The sequence below is a fragment of the Rattus norvegicus genome, chromosome 11, assembly GCF_036323735.1.
Source record: "Rattus norvegicus strain BN/NHsdMcwi chromosome 11, GRCr8, whole genome shotgun sequence".
NCBI classification, from domain to species: Eukaryota; Metazoa; Chordata; class Mammalia; order Rodentia; family Muridae; genus Rattus; species Rattus norvegicus.
In genome coordinates this window covers 65,516,994-65,531,667 of record NC_086029.1, presented here as the reverse complement: position 1 = coordinate 65,531,667, position 14,674 = coordinate 65,516,994, and the positions used below count along the sequence as shown (strand labels likewise).

The 14,674-nt window shown below is 39.0% G+C and overlaps 1 protein-coding gene across 1 annotated transcript in view; it reads right to left on the bottom strand.

Annotated features, from left to right (window-relative positions):
* Positions 1-14,674, bottom strand: part of Trat1 (T cell receptor associated transmembrane adaptor 1) — a 42,082-nt gene that overhangs the window by 9,156 nt on the left and 18,252 nt on the right. Inside the window, exons 3-5 of the mRNA NM_001037981.1 lie at positions 13,828-13,864; positions 5,382-5,440; positions 3,287-3,375 (exon numbers count right to left, since the gene is read on the bottom strand). Coding sequence (NP_001033070.1) covers positions 3,287-3,375; positions 5,382-5,440; positions 13,828-13,864 — 185 coding nt within the window. The remainder of the gene's footprint in view (positions 1-3,286; positions 3,376-5,381; positions 5,441-13,827; positions 13,865-14,674) is intronic.

The following is a 14,674-nucleotide window of genomic DNA, read 5'->3' as shown; positions in this document are numbered from 1 at the left end:
TTCTTCTATGATTTTGTTGAAGATATTTACTGGTCCTTTGAGCTGGGAGTCTTCACTCTCTTCTATGCCTATTATCCTTAGGTTTGATCTTCTCATTGAGTCCTGGATTTCCTGTATGTTTTGGAGCAGTAGCTTTTTCCGCTTTACATTATCTTTGACAGTTGAGTCAATGATTTCTATGGAATCTTCTGCTCCTGAGATTCTCTCTTCCATCTCTTGTATTCTGTTGGTGAAGCTTGTATCTACAGCTCCTTGTCTCTTCTTTTGGTTTTCTATATCCAGGGTTGTTTCCATGTGTTCTTTCTTGATTGCTTCTATTTCCATTTTTAATTCCTTCAACTGTTTGATTGTGTTTTCCTGGAATTCTTTCAGGGATTTTTGTGTCTCCTCTCTATGGGCTTCTACTTGTTTATTTATGTTTTCCTGGAATTCTTTCATCGATTTTTGCGATTCTTTCAGGCATTTTTGCGATTCCTCTCTGTAGGCTTCTACTTGTTCTCTAAGGGAGTTCTTCATGTCTTTCTTGAAGTCCTCCAGCATCATGATCAAAAATGATTTTGGAACTGGATCTTGCTTTTCTGGTGTGTTTGGATATTCCATGTTTGTTTTGATGGGAGAATTGGGCTCCGATGGTGCCATGTAGTCTTGGTTTCTGTTGCTTGGGTTCCTGCGCTTGCCTCTCGCCATCAGATTATCTCTAGTGTTACTTTGTTCTGCTATTTCTGACAGTGGCTAGACTGTCCTATAAGCCTGTGTGTCAGGAGTGCTGTAGACCTGTTTTCCTCTCTTTCAGTCAGTTATGGGGACAGAGTGTTCTGCTTTCGGGCGTGTAGTTTTTCCTCTCTACAGGTCTTCAGCTGTTCCTGTGGGCCTGTGTCTTGAGTTCACCAGGCAGCTTTCTTGCAGCAGAAAATTTGGTCTTACCTGTGGTCCTGAAGCTCAAGTTCGCTGGTGGGGTGTTGCCCACGGGCTCTCTGCAGCGGCAGCAACCAGGAAGACCTGTGCCGCCCCTTCCGGGAGCTTCAGTGCACCAGGGTTCCAGATGGTCTTTGGCTTTTTCCTCTGGCGTCCGAGATGTGTGTGCAGGGAGCAGTCTCTTCTGGTTTCCCAGGCTTGTCTGCCTCTCTGAAGGTTTAGCTCTCCCTCCCACGGGATTTGGGTGCAGAGAACTGTTTATCCGGTCTGTTTCTATCAGGTTCCGGCGGTGTCTCAGGCAGGGGTCCTGCCGCTCCTGGGCCCTCCCCCACGGGAGCCCAGAGGCCTTATACAGTTTCCTCTTGGGCCAGGGATGTGGGCAGGGGTGAGCAGTGTTGGTGGTCTCTTCTGCTCTGCAGCCTCAGGAGTGCCCACCTGACCAGGCGGTTGGGTCTCTCTCTCACCGAGTCTCCGCATATGTCATTTTAAAGGGTCAAGGAAATGACCCACATATTTCCCGGAAAACATCCTTCTTCCTTCAGCACACATGTTATCATAGATTTCCTATACTTCTGTGATTGATAAATGCAGAGAGAATTAGGGTAGCAAGTTGGTCATGATGAGGCTGATAAAGTGAAGTTGAGCAATTAGGAAAAGACGACTCTAATGTGTGAAACTAAATTGATAAGAATGTAATAGAATAAAGACTAGTTTTCTCAATAGTATCTTTAAATACACAGTTCACAAGACAGCAGGCTCAAAGCCTTCCATGATTTTGCATCATTTCCACTTGAGGAAAAACCAGATGTAGCTCAGACAAAGCTACTCTGTGCAATTCCCATGTATTTAGTCATAAAGTCTATTCAATATTCTTAGTATATTTATAGCTAAAATTGTGTGGGCGGGTCTCTTCATTTCTAGATGGTGCAATTACACCTTAATCTCCTTCAAGAGCTTTTCTTTCACAAACTCATTATCATGAGTTTAGCAGAAGATATGTCATGTATTTTTCCTCTTTCAAAAAAAAAAATAAAAGTGCCCTTTAAAGATTTTGTGTCTATGGGCATATATGCATGTATACTGTGTGGATCTCTCTCTCTCGATCTCTCTCTCTTTCTCTCTCTCTCTCTCTCTCTCTCTCTCTCTCTCTCTCTCTCTCTGTGTGTGTGTGTGTGTGTGTGTGTGGTTTGTGTGTGTGTCTGCCTTACTGCAGAGAGCAGAGAGGAAGTCAGATACTCCGGAGCCTAAGTTAGCAGTAATTGTGGGCTCTCAGTGTGGGTTCTGTGAAACAAATGCTATTAACCACTGAGCCATCTCTCCGGCCCCTGAAAGCATATTCTCTAAACAATCAAATATCACACCGCATATGTGGTAACTTTTTTCTCAAACATCACATCTTGATTTCTTTTCCTTTTTAAATTATTAATTAATTAATTTACTTTACATCCTGTCCACAGTTTCCCCTCCTTACTTTCCTAGAAGCACTGCCCCCTACCTCCTTCCCATCTACTCCTCCCTTTTTTCTTTTCAGAAAAGGGGATGCCTCCCATGGACATCTAGCCTTGGCATATCATATTGCAGCAGGACTAGGCCCATCTCCTCCTATTGAGGCTAGACCAGGCAGCCCAGTAAAGGGAGAGGGTTCCAAAGGCAGTCAACAGTCAGAGGCAGCTCCTCTGTCAGGAGCCCCACAGGAATTATTAAAACGTATGATTTCATACAAAAATAGTGTAGTGTAAAGGAGAAAAATTCTACTACAATAGGAATTTTTAAAGTATGACCTACTTTAGGATAAAAATATCATATGTAAGATGGATTCTGTCTTCACATGCAGCATCTGAGTGCACCAAGATGAGCTTTTCTTTCTTTGTAAAAATGAGGTTTTAACACTGCCTTCCTCATTGGGATCTTGTAGAAAATGCATGTGGGGTACATGAAACAAAGCCAACACAGTTGTCTTGGAATTGTCGTCCCCATGACTAGTCTAGGTGGTACTAAGAGGATATAAGAGAAAAGATCTTGAAAAAGAAAATATTTTAAGTGAACTTTATGATGCTTTCAAAGCATGTTTGCAAACTTGCTGCTGTACATGTATGTATGTATGTATGTATGTATGTATGTATGCATGCATATATATGCATGATGTGCAGACAGGGTCTATTATCTTTTGAACTATGCCTAATTTTTGAGTCTTTGATTTGAGTTTTGGTTTTGCTTCTGTATTTCCCTGTAGGGCTCAAGTCTCAGGAACTGACATGTGATTTCGTGCTGCAAGATGTTTAACCGGCTACTTCAAATGCATATCAGGAAACGCTCTTTGTGTCTTGAAACCTGTGAAGTGGACTACACTTAACTTGTATGGAAAACCAACCTGTGCAGGTGCAACCACTTCCTGTGCGTCACTTGCAGATCTCTGTGGTCGAGCTTTCATTTGCTCATAGCAGTCTTCGTCCAGTGGTTCTTGTGAGTAGAAGAGATTGACATTTCCATAGCAAAAAGGAAAAGTGCTGGTATAAATAAAATGCATGACCCAAACAATATTTCGCTAACCATATATAACGTTAAAAATTATTTAAGTAATCCTGTGGATGGGCATGCAAAGAGATTATGAAAACACAAATTGTTACCTGCAGATCAGGCAGAGAAGTCTTTTGCCCTCAACATTAGTGACAGACAGAAAGAAGCTCAAGGTGTAGACTGTACCATAGGGATTTTCGGTGCCAAGGAGGTATGTGGAAGTCTCATCTAAGCTACCATTTGAGTTGATCTAGAGATATGATTGAGTTAAACTGTTGCCTGTGTAATCAGTTACCTGGGTGTGTCTGCACATGGTCACTGGTAAGCACATGACATAAAGTATAGTGTTTGCAAAGTCCACCAATGACTTCAGTTTTATACTTTGTTCTACGAATAACATGTTTTATTCAGAGTCATTTAAAATGCCTCATTGGAATTTTGAATAAAATGGCTTAGATTCTGATTTGTGACTAATTAATTAGTGGCATCTCAGTTAGACAGGACTGTCCTAAGACCTCAAGATTGTTAAACACTATGCTAAGGATCTGGAGTCTTGTGTGATGTCTAAAAGCCAGCAGACTTCTACCCACTTCATCCTCTTCTGTCTCATTACTCTCGCCAATACATCTCTACACACGCCTATATAGGGTGGCCATTTGCCTGTCAAAAATCTACAATGCACCAACTTGGCCTCAGAGGAAAATATAATTATTGTTTAGACCCAAATGTACCTAATAATCTTCCTACCCTCTCTGTCTAGATCATCTTAAACAGTAGCTCGGGTGAGACTTCCACATACCTTTGTGGAACAGAAAATCCCTATGATAACAATCTACATCTTAAGCTTCTTTCTGTCTGTCATTAATGTTGTGGGGAAAAGCCTTCTCTGTCTGTTCTACAGGTAACAGCCCAATCCAGAGCATAAGAGGTCAGAATCTGGGAAATAAACACCAGTATACTGTTCGGAAATCAGATTTCTGGTTGGCTCCGGGCCACTGGAATTCATAAGAGCTTAAATATGAAAGATCATAATTCTGCCAAATAAAACAAAGGGGACAGTACTCTAATATAATATTTCTAATAGTTTCTTTTGTTACAGTACAGAAAGTTAGTGAACACTGATAATGGGAAAAATGGACCAAGTAAAATCGTTGACTCATAAAGTTCTCATATAGCTATCTTTACAATCCCATATTGGAGGATGTGTAGCTATTAGGTCCTTTTTAGGTTATGGAAAACCTTTGTGTTTGAGACAGAGACCTACAGCAGAATAAACCCAGAGACTGCTTATAAACCGAGTGAAGGCTCATAGACAAGCGGCAGTTTGCTTCATCAGTCGTAGACTTCAACCCAGCTGCCTGCTTTGAGGATTTTACAGTGTTTAGTTTTAAAAGAAGGTTCGAGTGGAGAGCTCTTGTGGAAAAATAAAAGCGCAAACCACTTAGTGGTGGCTGGGCTTTGCTTTCTCCCCACCTGCTGTCAATTCAGCTCCAGAGTCTCCTCTTAGAGAGAACAGGTCAAAGCGCAGGAAACCAGAGAAAGCGTTCATCATTCTGGCTGTTAACTATAGTCATGCGTTTACATACAGATCCCAAAATACTGTTTTTGCTGATCATATTTTGTTCTAGAAATGGCTTTATTTCATAGAATTCTCTGAGTGACAAAATTCATGGAACTTGAATATGCTATTACTAGTCTGTTAGTGATGTATTGATCTACAAGAGTGAAATGAAGACCTCAGAGAGAATCAGGAGCTGCTGGCTTGTGCTTGAATATCATAGTGCAATTTACAATGTGGCCCTTCCGAATATATACTATAATAGACTAGATATAATTATGGCTTCTAGGTTACCTAACTGTGATGGTTTTTAAAAACAGATGCCTCAAATTATTTGTGGGATTAAGTAGGTTTTTTGTGACACATTTAATTGCAGAAAAATAAAACTTACCAGGGATGATATTTTCTAAGTTACCATAAATTGGAGCATCTTCATAATATTCTTCAGCCCTACAACATGGGAGCATAATTTTCTCTATTAGACAAAACCTACTTTACACTTAGAAAAAACATAACTACTAAGTAATAACTGCTTACCTAATAAATAGAAATAATAACTGATTTCTCAGCTAACTTCAATATGTAGTAAACTATCACATGTTCTTCTTCAGCCTCAAACTCCTATGGTAGAAGTGATTATACGTGAATGAGTTAAAGCCAAAATCAAGCATTCGTGTGTGTGTGTGCATTTGTGTGTGTGTGTGTGTGTGTGTGTGTGTGTGTGTGTGTGTGCAAATTAAAAGTTGAGATTGGAAACTTCTTTCAGAAATAAGTAATGATAGCAAATTATTACTGAGAACTATTATGTGTCGGGGACTTTTGGAAGCACATTTCATATATTTATGTATTTCATATTCTCAAAGCAATTCCATAGGCTGGCACTATTACCTTAATGCTTCAGTCTTTCTTAGAAGGGGGAACATATACTCAAGGGAGAAAATACAGAGACAAAGTGCGGAGCTGAGGCTAAAGGAAAGGCCATCCATAGATGGCCACACCTGGGGATCTGTCCCATATGCAGCCACCAAACCCAGTTACTATTGCTGATGCCAAGAAGTGCTTGCCAACAGGAGCCTGATATGGATAAGCCTGATAAACCAGAGCCTTACTGATACAGATGAGGATGCTTGCAGCTAACCATCAGACTGAGTATGGGGACCCCAATGGAGGAATTAGAGAAAGGACTGAAGGAGCTGAAGAACAAAATATCAACCACCCTCCCCACCCCCACCAGAGCTCCCAGGGACTAAACTACCAACCAAAGAGTACACATGGAGGGACCCATGGCTCCAGCTGCATATGTAGCAGAGGATGGCCTTGTTGGGCATCAATGGGAGGAGAGGCTCTTGGTCCTGTGAAGGCTTGATGCCCCAGTGTAGGGGAATGTCAGGGTGGGGAGGCAGGAGAAAGTCAGTGGGTGGGTGGGGAAGCACCCTCATAGAAGCAGGGTGGCTGGGAATGGGATAGGAGTTTCCGAAAGGGAAACCGGAAAAGGGGATAACATTTGAAATCTAAATAAAGAAAATATCTAATAAAAATGGAAAAAACAATTCTGTTATCTATGTTTTTATTCTGAACTCTCACTTGACCAATAAACAAAAAAAAAGGAAAGAAAGAAAGAAAAATGAAATACACAGAAACACATAGATGTTACAAGGTTTCTGGGTCACAAAGTGTTTCTCCAGGTCATGAGAGTAGGAAAAAAGCAGTTATGATTACAATGTAGGTTGTTTGTGCTGCTAGCCGTATTGCCTATTTGTTGCTCCCAGTAGAGCTCTGAAAGGTCTTTTAAAACTTCATTTGTTGTGTAATTACTATAGACTCAGATTATAAGATGAAATATCATGATTGGAGTCATTACTACCCTTGTGATATAACTACAGACAGGAAAGCTGGAGACTCAGGTAGCTTAATTTATTAACTTACTTTGGGAGCAATATCAAAAATAATTAGGAGAATTTCCCACTCTTCCAAGGCTCCCTCAACCTTTGGGTGAGTCCGTTAGAAGGATATGACTCCCAGTACTGTACACACTAGGAATCTGTGATGCATAAGAGTTAAATATCCAGACATACAGTCAGTAATTGTAAACCTAGCAAAAGAGCTAGAATCACAATGTAAATTTGATTGGAAAGTCCTATGCTCTACATATATTCTAAGGGAGTCATGCAGAAAGATACATATCTAAAGGCTTTAGGGAAATGGTCAAGAAGGCCATAGAAGGCCCATAGTTTCCTGCACCTCTAGTGAAGGTAACCAACAGGGATCCAGGAGTATTGGTTCTTGTTATTTGATTACATTTCCATCTTGGCTTATGTGACTAATGCTATTATTACAGTAAATACCTTGTCATCATCTCCAGATTGTCCTACTGATATCATGCTTATGACAACAGCTCTAATGGCTAAATTTTACATTGGTAAGATAAGGAGAGAGGAACCTATCACTTAGTAAGGGGCATTTTATGAAATAAGACCAACTGCTTTCACTTTGAGATTACATGTCACAGAAAGGTGGAAGGAATTATACACAGGAATTCATTTCAAGGCACAATACCATACTTCTTAAAGAAGACAGAGTATATATAAATACTAACTAGGTCTCCTTGAATAACAGTCCAGGAGATGCCCATACAAAAAGTCCAGATGCTGGCCCACATTTGACACAACTCATCTGCAATGTACTTTCCAACCAGCACACCTTAATAAAGAACCAATGGTCTTGAGAATGTCTTTTCTCTGGATACGCAGAAAATATTATAGCAAAAGGTGAAGACTTTTAATAAGACAAGCCATTCATTTTCCCAGCCCACAGAGATAGCAGACACAACCTGCAAATGATAAATCATGTCCAAAAAATGAATATCACTCTATTCCTTATGAATGAAAATAAGATGTGATTTATAATACATTGTCCCATGTCTGCAGGCAGGCCCCAAGTGATTAATCACCTCAAATAAACTATTATTCAGGAGCAGCTGCTTAACGAACAAATTGAAAAACATGTTTTTACTTAGCGATGCCAAATAACTCCAGCTTATTGGAGACATGTAATAACTTCAACAACAAATGTTTGGCAATGTTTTATGTGGAAGCCTACAATAATTGCTGTTTTTTCTTTTCGCAATGCTGAGAATCAAATGTCAGGTCTTGTGCATGCTAAGAGGTACTCTTCCTCTGAATCACATACCCAGCTCATATTGTGATTGTGTTCTGAAAAAATTAGTAAGTGAGTTATAACTGAGAGAATAATATATCCTGAATTTGGGGTCATATCAAACTCTAACTCTGGGCCTGTCTGAAGATGGACTCGAGCCATTAGTTATATTTATTGACACATCAAATTTGTAAAATATATCACTATAACTTTTGTGGTCCAATTTTGAGCTTTCACTTAGACCTTATGATGTAACTATTTTAAAAATGTGTTTACTTTATTTATCCCAAATGCTTTGTGATCTAAGCAGATTTTAAAAGATTACTTAAAAAAACACATTACTTCTACCTGATTCCCTCACAATTCTATAAGTTGTAACTGTATTAGTTATAAATCAATTGTGCTATCACTACTAATTCTTCTCAGCCTCCAAATTCCATAATATAGTACAGAGTTCCAACATCCAAATAAAAAAGTAGGCTATTGCTTTAAAACTAGTAAAGTTAAGGAACTGGCAAGTTATTAGGCTGGGGAAAGAGCACATTTGGGGGTCTGTTAGAATCTGGTATTGGCAAATGTTAGCTTGATTTACTTGAAATGCCTTTCTTTGACTATGTAGAAGTTTAATTTTATATTCCATTGGCATCTGAATGTCCCTAAAACCATGAAGGGGAGTGAAATTATTTGGGGAATGAATATGGTAGAAAAGTAGTTTGCTAGAGGGATGCTGACACTCTGGTGATTGAAGGTTCAGAAGAAGAAGCTACTAGAAAGGGGAGCAAAATCAAAGGGGTCTTTTGGGAGCTCAGAGCCAGCAAAGCAAGCATTTCAAGTAGAAATGCTTCAGATGAGGCCAGAAAAACAAAATTAGGATTTGAGCTGTGGAATGCATTGGTCACCTCTGCAAGAGCAGAGTGAGTGAATTGGAAGCCCAAAGATGGGACGGCATAGATTTGAGACTTAGAAGGGAAAGGGGGAAGCAAATATGACCAGAATGCAGCTGGATCATCACATTTGGCTGTGGAAGGGGTACAGTGGACAGGGGGTTGTAGCATTAGGCTGAGATTTTCTGGTTTCTTACTTTTTTAAAATTATAGTCTACTTATGTATTAAGGTAAAGATACAAGAAATGCAGAAAAACTATTAAAGCAGAAGGGAAAGGGAAGCTGCCTCGGGTGTTCCTCAATATGCTTGCTTAACTGCAACTTTCTTCACACCACAAACTGATGTCAAGGCCTTTTTGCTGACGACAACACCCACACAACTCATTAAATGTAGAGAAGTTGATCTTGTACGTATATAGAGCCTTCACTCCAACATGCTACCATCTTCGGTACAGGAAGGAAACTACATGCAATCAAAGAAGAAATGTGAACACCCACACAAACCAAACCCTTTGATGTACAATAGTGTCCAGCCTTTAAGATATGCTAGTGCAGTGGTAGCACAAAGCTGCAGAAGGGACAAACCAATACTAGATTTGACTTAAGTCCCTCTCCACAAGATGGAATCATACCCTAGACTGCTCGGGTGACTGAGAACCTGAGACCAGATAGCCCAGTGACCTAGGGTAAGACTAAATACTTCGATTCTACTAAATGAACATAGCAATAAAATGATTTCTAATGTCATTTTGCTATACTCCTAGATCAGTCTCTTCCTTGCTTAGTCTTTATCAGAGAAGCCTCCTCCTGTAGTAGATGAGAACTAATACAGAAACCCACAGCCAGACAATATGTGGAGAGTGAGAGAGTACACCCAAACTTCAAAGGAATGTCTTCATCAATTCTTTCCCTCAGGGATCAGGGAACTTCCTGGAAGAGGAGGCAGGAAGAGTATAATAGCCAGAGGGGATAGAGGCCACCAGGGAAACAAGGCCATCTAAATCAACAGGATCAATATACATATGAATTCACAGAGACTGATACACAGTGCCTGCATGGGACTGTACCAGATGGAGCGCTAGAGCGCAAAGGAGTACATGAACACATGCCCCCATCTCTAGCCCAGAATCTATCTCCAATTCATAACCACTTACAAATGAAAATTCAATTGAATTTTATACAAGGGAGTCTCTCTGGGAAAACAATTTTTAAGAGCAGTAGGTATGCCCAGAAGTAGATGGTCAGCAGGAAATTAACTTCATTAACATATATATATATCTCTCTTTCACACCGGTACTTTGCATGTATATATTATGGCTTCCAGTTTAGTATCTTTTTTTAGTGATATATCTGTGCCATTTTGATAGGATCCCCAAAGGAGTACCTCTGTGTCTATATAAGATTCTTGTGCTTTCTCTTGGGCTCTTTTTCCTTTGTCCTATTCTATTCTGATGTGTTGGTTTTTGTTCTATCTTATTCTATGTTATATTATCCCTTAGAAGTCTCGTTTCTAATGAGAGTGGATCTCGATGGAAGTGAAGGTGGGAAGGAACTTGGAGGAAGAGAGGGAGAGAAAACAATAATCAGGACATATTTTATGAAGGGAAAACTAATTTAATAAAAGGAAAAAGGGAAGAGGAGCCTTAGCCCATGTATTCTTGGAAGCTGTTGGGTCAGAAAAGAACACCTGGAAGTGTCTTAAAGATTCTCAGTCTGGAGAACTGGTCTATGAGAACAACTGCAAGAATTTAAGTAAGTTTCTGAATTCCTTGGATCTCAATCCCATAGTATAGGGACCACATAACTTCCTTACACCAATAGAAGAGGAGTAAAAATGTTTGCAATATAACTCAAAGAAAAATGAGGTAGTCCAAGGGTAAGTAACATGGCATATGCATTTCCTTCCAGTTCTTTAAATTTGGATGTTGTGTTGTCCTTAGGTTGATCATGTTTGTGACCTTCTGGTGCAGAAAGGGCAGGGACTTGGAGAACTGGAAAAAGCAGAGAAGTAATTTCTTTCTCTCCAGTATAGCTTCCCAGCCTAGCAGATATTGCAAATCCAGAAAAAGGGAAAACCCAGTATAATGGACATCTGTCCTGTTTTGTCTAACTGAAGAGGCCTCAGTAATTCTAGCCCACCTCAAAAAGAGATCATTTTTAAATTATTCTTTCTGGTTAATTTTACATTTTAATGAGTGAAGATAATTTACCAAGTCTCAATGCCTTCCTACAAAAGTATTTTTGATCTTCAAGCCACATAATCTAGAAAAGTGGACTAGTTATACATACATAATCTTGGGAAATAACTTATCTTTGCAGAGGGTATCTGCACTGTATATTCAATTCTTGCCTAAATGGAGATTTATAACAATAGACAATGAGTATTTAAAGCACTTAATAGCAGGCAATAGATGGTTAAATCTTTGAGGAAATGATCTATTTCCTTCCATTTTGTAGTTTTATTAATTTACTTTTTGAAGACTGTTCTCCAGGTGACTTTGGAACGTCTCTGTCTCTTTTGTAATGCTCAAGGATAACCAGAGTATGCAACAGAAGATGAAACACCATGGGATGAAGAGGAAATGGCTACAAAAGCCTGGGCTTGGCTGCAGTCTCCCTAGAGACAGGAGCCTTCACAGCTCTAGTTGTCATTTTGCCTCTGGGGTATGCAAGCCAATGCTGGCGGATTTCTGATTTTGCTCATCTAGGAGTAAGGCACATTCAGATGAGATGCTCTGCCACAGGCAGTTGTCCTAGCCGCTGGGGACCATTCATGATGAACTTGAGGTCTCTTTGTCCCTTGCTGCATAATTGTAAATGATAAACTCCTTCTGTGTAGCACGTTGTATGTATTAATGTCTTCCTTGCTAGGCACAGCGGGTAGGAGAGTAGAGCTCAGCTGAAGTGGGTTGAAGCATTTAAACTCCTATGGCTGATGGTTGGCATGGTGATGATCTTTGCTTTGTTCCAGGCAAGGGGAGTTTACTCTTTGGAAATCAGTGAACTGAGTTGACAATTTCCTAGCATAGCTCTTATTCTTGAGTGATTATTTGCTAAATGAGCAAGTGTTAGACAAGAACTAGCCTCATTCCTACATCTGTAGTAAAAATAAAAGCCAATTTACACTGAGATGGGTATTGCACCAATTCTCCTTTCCAACTCTTCTCATACCAATACCAAAGCCATCAACGTAATCTTTAGCTAAACCATCAAATCACAAGACCTTTTTACTACACTGTATCTTTTTATTTCATTTCTTATCCTTTGTGTTTTGAGTTAGGCTCACTTTATGCAAGCCAATCTAGCTAGACTTTTTTTTTTTTTCAAAATAGGCCTTCCTGCCTCGCCTTCCTGGTGCTGGGAATACAGATTAGTGTCACTGTCACCACACCTGGCAGGTTGTGTCTTAATTGCCCTTCAAATGTCAAGAATCAATCTCCTCAGAAAAGAGATGAGCGATCTCATGTTTATCATCAGAAAATCGTTCTTGATAGCCTGAAATTATCTCTAGTTAAAAGATTTCGGTATGAAGAATAGTCACGAAAATTTGTACGCAGAGAGTCTCCCTGCAACAATATCTTGTATCTGTAAGATACATTTTTAAGCAGAGCAGAAATTATTATGAAAAGACCCCTTAGAGTCCAGGGGCTGTTCTGCCTGCCCTGCTCTGCGGCCTGGCCTGTAATATCTCGTTCAGTTAGAAAGCTTGTTCAAAGATTTCTCAGTCCACAACTTGGGCAGATTTGAAGAACACTGCAGAAAATCAATCTTATTTGAATTATTATCCCTAAACAGAATATCCAATATAATGTTACATTGGATGGTAATCTAGAAAAATGAAATTCCCTTATTATTATTCATGCCCTAGACTTTCTTTTACAGATATATTATACAAGCTTGACTTATTTGGTGCTTGTTTCTAACTCCAGCACCAAAAAGACAGAGGCAGGTGAATCTCTGTGAATTTGAGGCTAGACTGGTCTATATAGTGAGTTACAGGACAGCAAAAGTAATGTAATAGAACCTTTCTCAAAAATCAAAAATTTAAAATTATACATATACATATATATGTATATATACATATATATATCACTTTCTCATTTAACTAATTCAGAACTATTAAAGAGATTCTGTAATTAATATTACTTCAGATTATAATTCATCACATTTCACCATTGATTAAAATCATCCTTATAAACACCATGGCACTAAGGGTGTGTATATGTGTTTGTGTCTGTTTGTCTGTCTGTTTTTTCTATTTGTTTTGTTTGTTTTTTGAGACAATATCCCTATATATCCCAGGCTGGCCTCAAAATTCTCTATGTAGCTCAGACTTGCCATAAACTTGTGTTCTTCATTGTCTCACCCTCTCCATTGCTGGGATTATTGACATGAACCACCAGGTCTTATTACTTAAGTCTTATGAGGTTTTATAGACCTCTTTCAACTCTGTATTCTGAAATGCCATACAATCCTATATAAAATTAGACTGCTCTTTTAAAGTTTCATCCTCATTATAATATAGATATCTATATTAGACACTGAGAGTTTTATATATGTCAGATTAAACTGTTTTTACTTCACTCAGCACTTTGACTTGATGTATTAATAACCAGGATCAATGATAGTGTTACAGCTTCCAATCTTCAGATGCAAGTAAATCAAATTATAATTTACTTTTCATTTGCATTTAGCCCAAGTGGTAATATCTCTGAGAAAAAACTCTGTAACAATATAGCATTCGTTACTTTCCTTATTAGTTGGAAATCATAAGACTTCATTCAATTTTTAACATACCTTGGAATGTAGTCATCAGAGTATCTGTACATTTTATCTGAAAAATATTAAAAATATACAAATTAAAAATTCTAATGCACTTTAAAATATTTCGTGAGGGGAGCTAAGCCTCAGTGTAAATTAACAAAGTTGATTAAGTCACAAAGGCTACAACTAGTTGGACTGGGGGAAGACATAATTTCGAGATGATTTGAGGGTATCCAAGGACTCCCTGTGACAAAGATTACTCATCGGAAGGGCAGTATCAGTGTAGCACTGGAGCTTTCAAGAGTGGACTCTAGATTAGGCAGTTTCTTATGTGACTGCTTGGCAATTCTTGGAAGATAGTCATGAATAGGAAGAAAACTGACTGCTGCCTTCTGTCTCCTGGCTGGAGGTGTGAACAGTTTCCCTAACATGTCCCCCTACCATTGCTATCAGTTATGAGGTGACATAGTCAAGGGGATGAGTCTGCGTTATAACTGTCCAAACTTTGAATTTCCAGAACTATAAGGAACCCCCCCCCTTTTTTATAAGGTTAAAAGCCTTTGGTGTTTTGTTGCAGTAATATAAGTGATAAAGGCAGCTTCCTTTCTGAGCCAGTCAAATCTGTCTTGGTAATCTGAGATGAAAACAAGAAAGCTTGAGAAAGATTGTGTATTTTGTGCACATAAAACAATGAGAAAAATCTGAGACTTCTGTATCTGACACTCTTGTCTTGACCATTGTGAAACTTAAACATAGTTTTTGGCTTTGAGTTCCACTAACACTTCTGGGTTTTTCTGTTACTTCTGGTTTTGTTCATATTGGTTCTGATGGACTTTCTTTCTTTCTTTCTTTCTTTCTTTCTTTCTTTCTTTCTTTCTTT